The sequence below is a fragment of the Gymnoscopelus microlampas genome, assembly GCF_963454915.1.
Source record: "Gymnoscopelus microlampas genome assembly, chromosome: 4".
NCBI lineage: Eukaryota > Metazoa > Chordata > Actinopteri > Myctophiformes > Myctophidae > Gymnoscopelus > Gymnoscopelus microlampas.
The window spans coordinates 7,208,755-7,221,718 of record NC_139941.1 but is presented as its reverse complement, the minus strand read 5'-3'; the positions used below and the strand labels follow the sequence as shown (position 1 = coordinate 7,221,718).

The window sequence follows — 12,964 nt, the reverse complement described above, 5'->3', positions numbered from 1 at the left end:
GCCCAGGATGAAAATATGGGGCGGGTTTATCGCCAGAGGCATTTTTTTTATTATCCGCCCCTTGGAAATGCAGGTTCCACACAGAGATTCCAGACTAATATCTACGCAGTGACATTAGTCTGGCCATGCCAGGCTAGCTCTGTACAGCTGCTGGAACAGATGGAGAATCATGGTATCATGCCCAACGTGGAGACCAAAGGGCTGCTGGTTCAGATCTTTGGGGAGACGGTCAGGGTCACCCCGTGAGGAAGTACCAGCGTCTCTTGTACTGGTTCCCCCAAGTTCAAAAACATGAACCCTTATTACCCTGTGCCCCATCAGCTGCATGAAGACCCTGAGCTTCACAACGACCCGGACGCTGGACTAAATGAACACATTTGTTTGGAGTCCAAAGAGTTGTGCCCTGCGTTCAGATGTGAAGGTTAAATTGTACACTCTCAGAGTTACAGACCCGTAAGGCTCCATTTGGACCCCTTTTTGGTGGGCCCCGGACCAGACTTTGACAACCAGTGGTCTCTGAAACACCTGCATATACCTGGTCTATCCTGAACAAAGACAACTGATTAATCCTAATCCAAATGGACCAGTACCAGCCAGGGCAGGGGTCCAGGAGCGCTATGACATCATATGATGAATGCAGTAATAACCCCTTAAATACTACCATCTTTATCTGTGATGCTTTGTGTGTGATTGTATGTTTTTGGTTTTATATTGTTATAAACAGATAATCAAAAGAAACCCAGAACAAACACCTCCAAGGTTGGACATGTGATGTGAGGCAGAATGTGATGTCGTCGTCACCAGACGGCGAAGGTGAATTGTTTGTATTATTATATTCATATGATTATTTATTAAGACATTATAACCATGTCTGTCTCTCCTCCCTCGGTAGCCAACATGGGATTGGTGTCTTAAGGTGGATTATTCCCTAAAACTGTGTTTTACGGTACCTTTTGTATTTTAAAGAGTCTTTAACCACTTAAACCCTATCTACTTATTGGACCGGCGTCCCCCAGGGCTCGGTGCAAGGTCCTTTTTTTTGTTCGACACTAAATATGTTTGGCAAAAATATTATGTTTATTTTTTTTTACAATACAGTAACTGCATAATTGAGTTGGCTAAACACCCTTGTGCAGTTAATAAATCATGGACTTGTTAATATATTTTAGGGGATGTTTTATGCTAGACTTCAAATCAGTCTGCATTTTAAGATAACAAAAAAAAATGCATTCAAATGCATGTTAAATTGCAAAAATGAAACTTTGACAAGAACATGACAGCACAATGAAATGGGTTGGATTACCTTTGAATCAGATTCAACAAGTTTACAGAACTAAACGTGGGCGTAATTATTTCTCGAACAAACTGTACCTCAAGCATGTTTAATTTCTCTGCAAGTAGATTTTCATTCCATACTAAAATGAACAGAAACCCAAGTTGTTGTTTTTTTAACATATCTGTTTTGTTTTTATTTTGGTTATCTTGTTCACAAACAGTGTTGGAATCGAAAATATACATTGTCCTTTAAATCAGTGTTTCTCAAACATTTTCATGTCAAGGACCCCCAAATGAATATGTATTTGGCCACGGACCCCCATCTGAAAATATGTTGTGGCCAGGGACCCACATACTAGATTTGTGTTGTTAAAATGTGAGGGAGATTTTTGTTCTCCCTTTCCTTTAAAAATAGTAGATCTACAAGCTCACATACAAATAGCTAATGTAAGTAGGGTTAAAGTGGTTAAACTGATTTTGATGCTACATTAACACATTTTTACTGGGAAACCCCCTCTAGGACCGCTGGACTTTGACAACCAGTGCATCAAGGTCCATTACTCTGAATTCTTAAGTTATCTTCATATTTTATTACAGGAAGTTGAGTTTCCAAACTTCCTTTTTGAAATGTTAAACCAAAGAACATGTTCTGTGGCAACATGTGTTTGTTATTCTAATAACTGCAAGGTTTATGGCAGTAAAATGGAAAACACTTGAAAAAATACGATTGTGTTTCGGTCTCTGTTTTATAAAGATGTTTTTCACTGTAGATCATGTGCTGCCTTGTTCTTATTCACATCAATTCATCAGAATGTTCTTTGAACTGTAAATATCAACTAGCCTTCCGAAGAATAAGAAGGTTGTCATTGATTGATTGAATCTTTTGACCTCCAGAAAGGTGAGTTTTTAAGGCCGTTTTGAATGAGCCCAGCGAACTTTTTGGAGGTATTTAGACAGATATGCGGGTATAGGGGGAATTTTGACATGTATTTATTGTCTATGTTAGTAGTTCATTATATATTATTTACTGTAAGTGTTAGAGAAACTGTAGTGGAGGGAATTCTTTCTAAGAGGGCCTCCAAATAATTGGCAAAACACTAAAGATTTTTATGCTAATATATTATGTTTTAAAAGATCATGTTAAAACAATGACGTGGTATTGCTGCTTTTTATTGTGACAGGAACTTGAGTCTACTACATGGTCCAAGCCAGAACACAAATCGACTGTGGTGGAAAAAGTGCTAAAATGTTTTACTCAAGTAAAAGTATCTCATTAGGCAGAGTGTCCTATTTCAAGTTTTCACTTTTCACATGTATACAAATCTTTTGAAAATAGCAGATCTACAAGCTCACAATGCGTCGCAACGCAACGCATTGTGAGCTTGTAGATGGCCTGAAATGCATATAGGGGCTGAAGTGGTTAATGTATGTTTTGTAATAATAATCTAATTCTACAAAGTAACCAGTAACTAATGTGTTCAAATAAGTGTAGTGGAGTAAAAGTACAATATTTGGATCCGAGATGTAGTGGAGTAGGAGTAAAATACCTCAAAATTGCACTGAAGCACAGTACAAGTAAATGCACTTCGTTACTTTCCACCTCTGCAAATTGATAATTCAAATAAGCATTGCTCTGAAAATGCACTCTTAACATTCTCTGCACGTGCTCTTGCTGCCCCCTTGTGGAGAATATGGTGAAGGATGACTCATCTGACCATAATAAATCACTTTTTTATCCTCATCAGCTGTGTAACACCAGTGGCTATGGTTTTTACACTGAGCTCTCACATATAATATGATTGTGCATTAGTCTTTATAATGAGGAGGCAATACACTGTAACCCTGCTTTAATATCCCACTCTATGAAGTTGATGCTGATGGACTGTTCTTCTAACTGACAGTGGTGTAAAGTAACTAAGTACATTTACTCAAGTAATGTACTTAAATACAATTTTGAGGTACTTTTACTTTACTTGAGTATTTACAATTTTCAATACTTTTACTTTTACTCCACTACATCTCTGAGGAAAATATTGTACTTTTACTCCACTACAATTATTTGATCGCTTTAATTACTGGTTACTTTGCAGATATAAATTATTATATTATAAAACACACATTGACCACTTCAGCCCTATTTTATACATAGGCTATTTGAAAATAGCAGATCTACAAGCTCACAACGTGTCGCGACGCGTTGTGAGCTTGTAGATCTGCTATTTTCAAACATTTAAGTAATTTGACTTTTTTTACTTTAAGTATATTTTGATGTCAATACGTTTGTACTTTTACTCAAGTAACATTTTGAACACAGGCCTTTTACTTGTAACGGAGTATTTTTATATTGTGGTATGTATTGCTACTTTTACTTTAGTAAAATATCTGAGTACTTCTACCACTGCTAACTGACAGTCTGATCACGTCCGGGGTGACATTCTCAGTCACCTGAGGCGGTGCTTCTCAAATACTTTCAACTCAAGGTCCCCCAAATTGAAATGTATTTGACTGGCTGCGCAAACCCCAAATTTGAAAGTATTTTGTGCCTTAAGAGAATATTTGTCACCAAAAAAAAATCAACAAGCTCACAACAAGTTGCGATGCAACAAAGATAATGATTAGAGCTTAACATGTTTCTCATTTTGCTGGAAACCCCCTCAAGGACCCCTGGGGGTCCTTGGACCTCAGGTTGAGAACCGGTGACCTGAGGAACAGTTGCTCTTAATATGTTTTTCCTGCACAAAAACACATCTCACACTCAACTCGAGTGTCTTTCCCATAGACTTAAAGGCATAGGTATCATGCAGCATCACAATTGATTTTAGCTGGGTCCAATAAGCTTGTAGATCAGCTATATATATAAAGTATTCTGTCAATCAATCTATCAATCAATCAATCAATCAATCAATAAATCATTCAATCAATCAATGGGTTTAGGGTTAAAACTTAAATTCATAACTCAAATCTTAAAATGTTGGTATTCAAGTATAGTAGGCCTAATACAAACGTGTGTGTGTGTGTGTGTGTGTGTGTGTGTGTGTGTGTGTGTGTGTGTGTGTGTGTGTGTGTGTGTGTGTACGTGCATGTGTGCGTGCGTGCGTGCCGATGTGATATACAGGCCTACATGCAGTCATTCATCATAATTGCATTTTGAGTTCATAATTCCATCACAGTGCAGTGGGTGAAGACATTCTGTCCTCTGCTCTGCCCTGTTGCTTCTGACGCCCCCCGTGGCCAGCTCCCGTAGCTGCACCCGCAGCCCCTCCCCTCCCTTCACAGCGTGAACAGCAGGTCTGACATCAGCAACACCCGCAGTCTCTCTCTCTCTCTCTCTCTCTCTCTCTCTCTCTCTCTCTCTCTCTCTCTCTCTCTCTCTCTCTCTCTCTCTCTCTCTCCCCCCTCCTTCCTTCCCCATCTCTCGCCTTCCCACCACCAAACCAGATCCCCCATTATATCGTTCTCCTCCGATCTCTCTCCATATCTTTCTTGTCTTATTTCTCTCTCATCCGTCCATCCCTCCCATCATCACCATCATGGGGAACCGAGGCATGGAGGACCTCATCCCTCTGGTGAACAAGATGCAGGACGCCTTCTCGGCCATCGGCCAGAACGCCTGCATGGACCTGCCTCAGATCGCGGTGGTGGGCGGACAGTCGGCCGGGAAGAGCTCCGTGCTGGAGAATTTCGTCGGCAAGTGAGTGGTGGCTGCAACCTAGTTCTCTCTAATTCCACTGCCGTGCGAGGTTGCCGTCTTTAGTAGAAAATAAACAAAACTCTTTCGGTATTCACCGAAACAAAGGCTGTTTTGGGTTGTTGAAGGTCTATTCTCCATGGTGGCAGGTCTCTCAGCACCCTACCTTCTCTGTATAATACACTTTTTGGGGAGCAGAGAATAGAATATGTCCGCCAGATGGACATTATTTATTTCGCTCCACTGCGCCCTCTACGTGTCTTGTCAATGTAAATGACCGTTGACCAGATCTGTAGAGGGGGCAGTGGAGCAAATCAAATAATTTCCGTCTGGCGGACATATTTTATTTTCTGCCCCAAAAAGTGTATTATACAGAGAAGGTGGGGTGCTGAGAGGCTTTCCACCCTGGAAAATAGACTTTCAACAACACAAAACAGCCTTTGTTTCTGTGAGCAGCAAAATAGTTGTGTTTATTTTTTACTAAAGACGGAGACCTCGCACGGAAGTGGGATGTTCGGTCTTTGAGAATAGCGACGCGACCGGCAGAGCGTTAGAGAGAACTCACTAACGCTCTGGACTAGGGCTATAATAGCCTATAAGGGGGAAATAGTCCTGATCTGCAAGTCCACAGCGCGTGACGCGCTGTGGACTTGCAGATCAGGACTATTTCCCCCTATAGGCTTTGCAGATCGCTATTTTAATCATCATCAGCCATTATTATTGCAGATCAGGGCTAATTTCAACATCAGGGCATTGCATTATTATGAACTCCGCCCTGCGTGCAGATGTGAAGGTTAAATGCAGCATCCCTATTGCTGCTGATGCTGTGCATTGAAGGAGGAGCATGCAGAGGTTCTGTCATCGTGTAGGTCTTTTTTTTTTTTTTTTACATTTGGTTTGAGGCTTTTTTTTGGAGAGTCCTTGTTTGTTTGTCGTTGAGGGGGTCCGTTTGTTTTTAGGCCCGAGTGTTATACCCCCCCCCCCCCCCCCACACACACACACACACACACACACACACACACACACACACACACACACACACACACACACACACACACACGGTGTCCCCCTCCCCCCACAACAACCCCGTGATGACATCATATCCCCGGTTCATTTGCGTGTCTTGAATGTGATGATGATAAAACAACAACAACAATATTAGCACTATAATGTCATGTCTGTTTTATGAATGATAATAAATAACACCAACCTCCTCTGAGCATAATATAAGGAGAAAACAGCGACTCTCTCTCTCTCTCTCTCTCTCTCTCTCTCTCTCTCTCTCTCTCTCTCTCTCTCTCTCTCTACCTATTTAGTTTCAATTGTATTTAGGACATGCAGTCATTAGGAAAGGGAGTAGCTTTTAAAGTAAACACGCTTATTTACTCTATAGGATTACAACAGTGATTCAATGTTTTCATATCAGTTAAATAAATACAAGCTGGTGTGGGGAGGTACTGTCATGTAATCTACCTAAACAGGGGGCCAAACATCCTGAGCGGGGGCACAATAGGCTCTATGCACAGCAGCCACATTGGCAATGAATTGGGCCCCTTCCTTACTTCCTTCACAGGTGTTACCAATGATACTAATTAAGGCTCTGTTCCATTTAGTGTGGCATAGTGGTGGTCTTATTTTCAAGGACCCCCATAACTCTGAGAGTGTACAAATGGAACCAAATGGGTCCATTTGGTTCCATTTGTACACTCTCAGAGTTACACACCCACCATAAGGGGCCATTTGGGAACCAACATGGAGTGTTTCTAGTGAGCCAACATGCACAATATCAGCACCCTGACCAGAATGGAACAGAGCCTTAATTAGTATCATTGGTAACACCTGCGAAGGAAGTAAGAAGAGGCCCACTTTCTTTCCAATATGGCTGCTGTGCATAGAGCCAATTAGAGCGGCCCACATGCTAGTCTTTCCCAGAGAAAGAAAGGAAATGACATAACAATGTGCTGCTGACATACTGCATGTGACATCTGCATGACAGTATAATAGACAGCATGGTGTTCCTCAGGGTTCCCTCAGAGCGTCAGAAGCCAGGCAGAGAGAGTGATATTTCTGCTGAGCTGTCTGATATATCGTTGCTGTCGGACAGAAACCTCTTATCTCCATATTCAAAATGTTTTTTTTTGTTGTAAATTAACGCGCTACTTGATCACGCCCTGCCAAGGCAAAGTGCAGTAACTATGAAATAAAGAAAAAATCACTGAAAAATTGGTTTAACCCATTGAGACCTGGAACTGTGTCATTTTTAGATTTGAGCTAAAAAGCATTATTTTACACTTTGGGCTATTAAAAAATAGCAGATATACAAGCTCATAGCGCGGCACCGAGTGCCTCGCTATGAGCTTGTAGATCTGAACATTTTTAACTCAATTATTTTCTTTGCTTCTGGGGGGTCCCTGGAACTAAATATTTTGATGAGGGTCCGCGGCCAAATACATATAATTTTGGGGGTCTTTGACATGAAAAAGGTTGAGCACCACTGATATAGAAACATACGTTTTTCAGAATACTGTTGACCTTTAGGACTAGGAGACATGTAAAATCGGCTTCAGGTCTTGATGGGTTAAAAGTGATTCAACTGGTCAGCCAAATGAGATGTCGGCATATAAGTGATATTTCACGAAGTGTACATCTGTTCTTGAGGTAATTGTTTATCCCCCAAAATCAAGAAGGCTAATTTGACCTTTGGGATACACAAATAAGTCGGTGTGTTCCAAAAAACGTAGTTACTGCACTTGGCAGGGCAAGCATCAAACGTATAGCAGATCTACAAGCTTGAAACGCTTGTTTTGTAGATCTGCTACTTTTGCTGTATTCGAATTTGTATCTTGAAAAGTAACAGTTTTGGACATATGAGGTTTCCACCTGAAAGAGACGATGTATAATACTGTATACACTGTGTGTGTGTGTGTGTGTGTGTGTGCGTGTGCGTGTGCGTGTGCGTGTGCGTGCGCGTGCGTGTGCGTGTGCGTGTGTGTGTGTGCGTGTGTGTGTTGATGGAGCACATACAGTTATGTTATTTTTAATAGAATTTTTATTTATTTTATTTATAAAAAAAAATAAAAAAAAATGTGATCAATCTTCTCTCCTCCCAGGGACTTCCTGCCTCGTGGATCAGGCATCGTGACACGTCGCCCCCTGGTGTTGCAACTCATTAACTGTCCCACAGGTAATGAAATAGTTAGTGGCTTAACTGACGCACTTACAACTAAACCAGAGGGACCGTCACTAGTTAACGCAGCAATACACACCCAATGCATATGTGCATAATGTATAAAGGAGTGTATGTGTGTTGTGATTTGTGCAGAATATGCAGAGTTCCTTCACTGCAAAGGGAAGAAGTTCACAGACTTTGAGGAAGTCCGTCAGGAGATTGAAGCAGAGACGGACAGAATCACCGGACAGAACAAAGGAATCAGCCCCGTTCCCATCAACCTCCGAGTGTACTCTCCTAATGGTAACGCACACACACACACACACACACACACACACACACACACACACACACACACACACACACACACACACACACACACACACACACACACACACACACATTAGGGATGCAAGCAAAGACATCACAAGTCAAATTAAACCATTCTGATAACATTCTCTTGAATGTTTATACCTCGCTGCACTGGATTGCATACATTTTTGTACTGCATCAGACACTATGTCAACAATACAGTCATGGCAAGCAATGTACACTTTTATATGCACTTATATCCCTTTGTGATGTGTGCAATGGATTCTATATGTTGCTCAGAATCACGATGGTTTAAACAGAGTGGACTACGGATGTCGGGATACCGTATTGACAGATTGCTCTTAGTTGGTAATACTTGCAGTCTTGCTTTGATGGTGAATTTGAAAACATCCTCCCCAATAACAGCATATTTGTACATCGAATGTGAAACAGAATGATAAGCGGAATCAACACAGGCCAACTTTCCCTGCAGTCGAAGTCCACGCCAATGTTGTTTGGCCTCCTCCCCAGGCTGTCAGAGGGAGAGTAGCGCCCAGGAGTACAGTTTAGGCAATTGGCACTGGGTGTGAAAAAATGGGTTACAAAAATCGTGGGATGAAAATATTAAAACATAAATAAACGTTGTTTGGCCTCAGCCTGTTTCATATTAAGCAGAACCCTGTCTTCTGATGTCCCCTTCCTGGTAGGTGAGAGTAGCCTCCACTACCACACTGGGGTCTGTAATGAATCCATCGGAGGTGGGCACTTCTTGTTATCTTTTGCCCAATTTAACTGGACTCCTGTCCGATGGCAGAGGTCATTGAGATCTGGCCAATCAGACCAGACACCAAAGTGAGTTCAGTCTTTCCTCTTGAAAACTAGGAAGTTATTCTGGTCTGCAACAGCCAGGGGGACCTTCCTCCTGCATAAGTCCAGTAGGAGTGATGCCCCGGCTTTTTCTCTGACAGTGCCATCATCATTATTGAGCATGTGAAGTAGGTGGGTTAGCCTGGTTGCTACATAGATTCACTCTACAACAAGCCCCCCTTCGCCATATGAGAGGAAGAGTATGTCTCAGAAAATGGGTTGGCCTCAACACACACTCCGCAGTGTGTGTTTAGGCCAACCCATTTTCTGGCCAGCTGGCCTGTTCTATTTGTCATTTCCCTCAGTGCATTTTGTGGGATGTGTACATTGGCAAAGAGATGTCGTATCTTGGCCAGGGCCACTTCTCTCACAGCCTCGAGCTTCATGACTCTAGAGAGGGGAGACAGATCGGTCAGGTTGAGGCGATGGAGAAACTCTTTAGTGAGCTCCTCAACTTGCTCATCAGCGATGTTGAACTTTAGGCCCTTTAGTGGTCTAATGGTTAAGATGTCGGCTTTCTATGAGGGAGACCCGGGTTCGAAGGCCCGGGCGTTACAATGGTGCCGTTACCCGGATCGGGTTTCCCGGTGGGGGAGGTCAAAAGGGCGGTGAGTGTAGCAGAAGGGGCTCAGAGCCCTCTGCCTGATGACCAAAAGCCTAATATCTCCCCCGGGCCAAAGGGGAACTCCCCTTTAGGCTAATGGTTAACTCAGGGGCGTCGTTAGGCGGGGGCTTCGGTGGCTATAGCCACCAATGTTTTATCCAAAGCCACCAATAAAAAATAAAAAAAGTTTTTTTTTCTTTTTTAATTCTATATCTATCACCCTAACCTAACCCTACCCTTAACCCTAAAACCGAAATAAAGTAACAAAAAACGGGGGAAAAAGTACCCCAAAAAAACGCACGCGCGCGCTTCACGGGGAGGGGTACATGTGCCCGTTGCCTAGGGGGCTAAGCCCCCAACCTAGTAGAGACCTAGCGACGCGTCTGGGTTAACTCATTCACTTCCAGAATAAATACATAAATAAATCACCCACTGCCAGCGATTTTTCAACTAGTCACAGAGTATTTATCTCCAGTACGGTCGATCCCCTAATTGTTGCTAACAAAGGGGGGTTTCACTGTGCTTCCGCGAAAAAAGGAAAAAAAATGTCACCACGACCCCCGTTCGCTAGTTATAGGCGATTTCCCAAATACGTTAAGCAGGAAGTGAATGGAGCAGTAAATCTTGGGATCACGTGATATCCTGGTTCTGCGTGCATCTGGGGATGAAATGGTCACTCATGTGTTAGCGAAGAGCACCATCTAGTGGAAACACCAAAAAACACAAAAAGTCGTAAATGTCGTCCATGGCAGTCTGGGCCTTTGCGAAGAAAAATCGTCCGTGGCAGTGAATGAGTGAAGATGTTGGCTTTCCATGAGGGAGACTGGGGTTTGAATCCCGGGCGTTACACACACACACAGACACACACACACACACACACACACACACACACACACACACACACACACACACACACACACACACACACACACACACACACACACACACACACACACACACACACACACACACACACACACACAGACACACACACACGCACACAACACACGCACAACTGCAACTGGCAACTACAACGTGTGTGTCCTCTCTCCTCTCCTCTCCTCTCTCCACAGTGTTGAACCTGACCCTGGTAGATCTTCCAGGCATGACTAAGATCGCGGTGGGGGACCAGCCTGTGGACATAGAGGCACAGATCAAGGACATGCTGTTGCAGTTTGTGACCAAAGACAACTGTCTGCTCCTGGCCGTGTCTCCGGCCAACTCTGACCTGGCCAACTCCGACGCGCTGAAGATCGCCAAGGAGGTCGACCCTCAAGGTACACGCCTCTGTCCTCTATGTCATGTTACGGTGATTCTATTTGAGATGGATGATGATCACAATCACATTGGACAGACCAGAAGCATTGCTTGAGTGTTCTAGCACAAGTGTTAGTTTCCATCACCTGTCCACGGGAGGCTTTTCTAAATAGACTACAAAAGGAATCATTATAATCCAAATCAGACACAATACATGTAAAACAAAAGCAACATAATCATACCAATAAACCAGTCAGAATCTATTCACATATATTAAAATGATTGGCAAAACACTACAATTTTAATGATAATACCTGTATAACATTAATATAAAATTAGTTTTAAGTCACTTTTCTGTGTGAATGAAATGTTATTTTGTCCAATCAGTATGGTCTATTAATATAACTTTTACAATTGGGGTGGTTGTTTTTGGTCTCCCTGCTATTCTATAGAGACGTTTAGATCCTGTGTCTATTGGACACGACCTTTGACACTATCGGTTTCTCGTTTGATACACATTTTGATCTGAAGGTCAAAATTGTATTTCTCCCCAGAGCAAGCAGTTAGGCGCTATTAGCTCAGCGGTAAAAATGTCAGCACTTGCGCTGGAGACCCAGGTTCAAATCCGGGGTAGAACAGGAATATAGTGTAATATAATTATGGGTGTGTGTGTGTGTGTGTGTGTGTGTGTGTGTGTGTGTGTGTGTGTGTGTGTGTGTGTGTGTGTGTGTGTGTGTGTGTGTGTGTGTGTGTGTGTGTGTGTGTGTGTGTGTGTGTGTGTGTGTGTGTGTGTGTGTGTGTGTGTGTGTGTGTGTGTGTGTGTGTGTGTGTGTGTGTGTGTCTCAGGTCTGAGGACCATTGGAGTGATCACTAAGTTGGACCTGATGGATGAAGGAACGGACGCCAGAGACATCCTGGAGAATAAACTGCTTCCTTTGAGGAGAGGTACACACACACACACACACACACACGCTCTGACACATGGATACAAGCATCTTACCTCAATACTGTTGTTGTCGGGCAGAAACCTCTTATCTCCATATTTTTACTTTTTAATGTTTTTTCATTATACAGCGTCACACAAAAGCATCAAAAGTAGCAGATCTACAAGCTTGAAACAATTTCGTCTTGAGCTTGTAGATCTGCTATTTTTGCTATTTTTGAATTTGAATCCTGAAAAGTAACAGTTTTGGACATATGAGGTTTCCACCCGAATGAGACAAAATGCTGTATAGCTCTGCTGTCGGGCAGAAACCAACTATGTCCAAAATATAAACTTTTCAGGAAATGAAAAAATATGTTTTTTAAACAAACAACACATTACTGCCTCATCTAAGTCGGTACGGTGACTTTATACATTGTCAGATACTTGAATGTGTCCTTATATTATCATCACTTTACCCAAATACAGCTCAAGTGGAGTTAGGTGGTTTTTTGACAAATAATGTGGAGATTGTTTTGTCCATCATTGATTAGACTGAGAAAGTAAAAAAATAAATAAAACCTGAGTTAGAGTTAGGAGGTTTGAACAACAGTTTGAGGAGTGTGTGTGTGTGTGTGTGTGTGTGTGTGTGTGTGTGTGTGTGTGTGTGATAGAGCCGGGCTATCTCCCAGACACCCATCCATTTACAATAGAGGAGGTGGATACAATTCTGTCCTCTCTGCCTAATAACAAGGCAAGTGGATCTGATGGAGTGATTTATGAGACGCTGAGAGCCAGCAGGCCCACATCAACACAAACTCTCACACATATTTTCAATGCCTGCCTTATCAATGAGAAAGTGCCTGACTC

The 12,964-nt window shown here is 42.4% G+C and overlaps 1 protein-coding gene across 1 annotated transcript in view; it reads left to right on the top strand.

Moving 5' to 3' along the window:
- Positions 1-4,805: 4,805 nt before the first annotated feature.
- LOC311043273 (dynamin-1-like) overlaps positions 4,806-12,964 on the top strand; it is a gene marked incomplete at both ends in the record, with an annotated part of 29,811 nt that continues 21,652 nt past the window's right edge. Inside the window, 5 exons of the mRNA XM_084054448.1 lie at positions 4,806-4,966; positions 8,074-8,147; positions 8,286-8,435; positions 10,989-11,192; positions 12,019-12,117. Of these exons, the coding sequence (XP_083910574.1) occupies positions 4,806-4,966; positions 8,074-8,147; positions 8,286-8,435; positions 10,989-11,192; positions 12,019-12,117 (688 nt within the window). The remainder of the gene's footprint in view (positions 4,967-8,073; positions 8,148-8,285; positions 8,436-10,988; positions 11,193-12,018; positions 12,118-12,964) is intronic.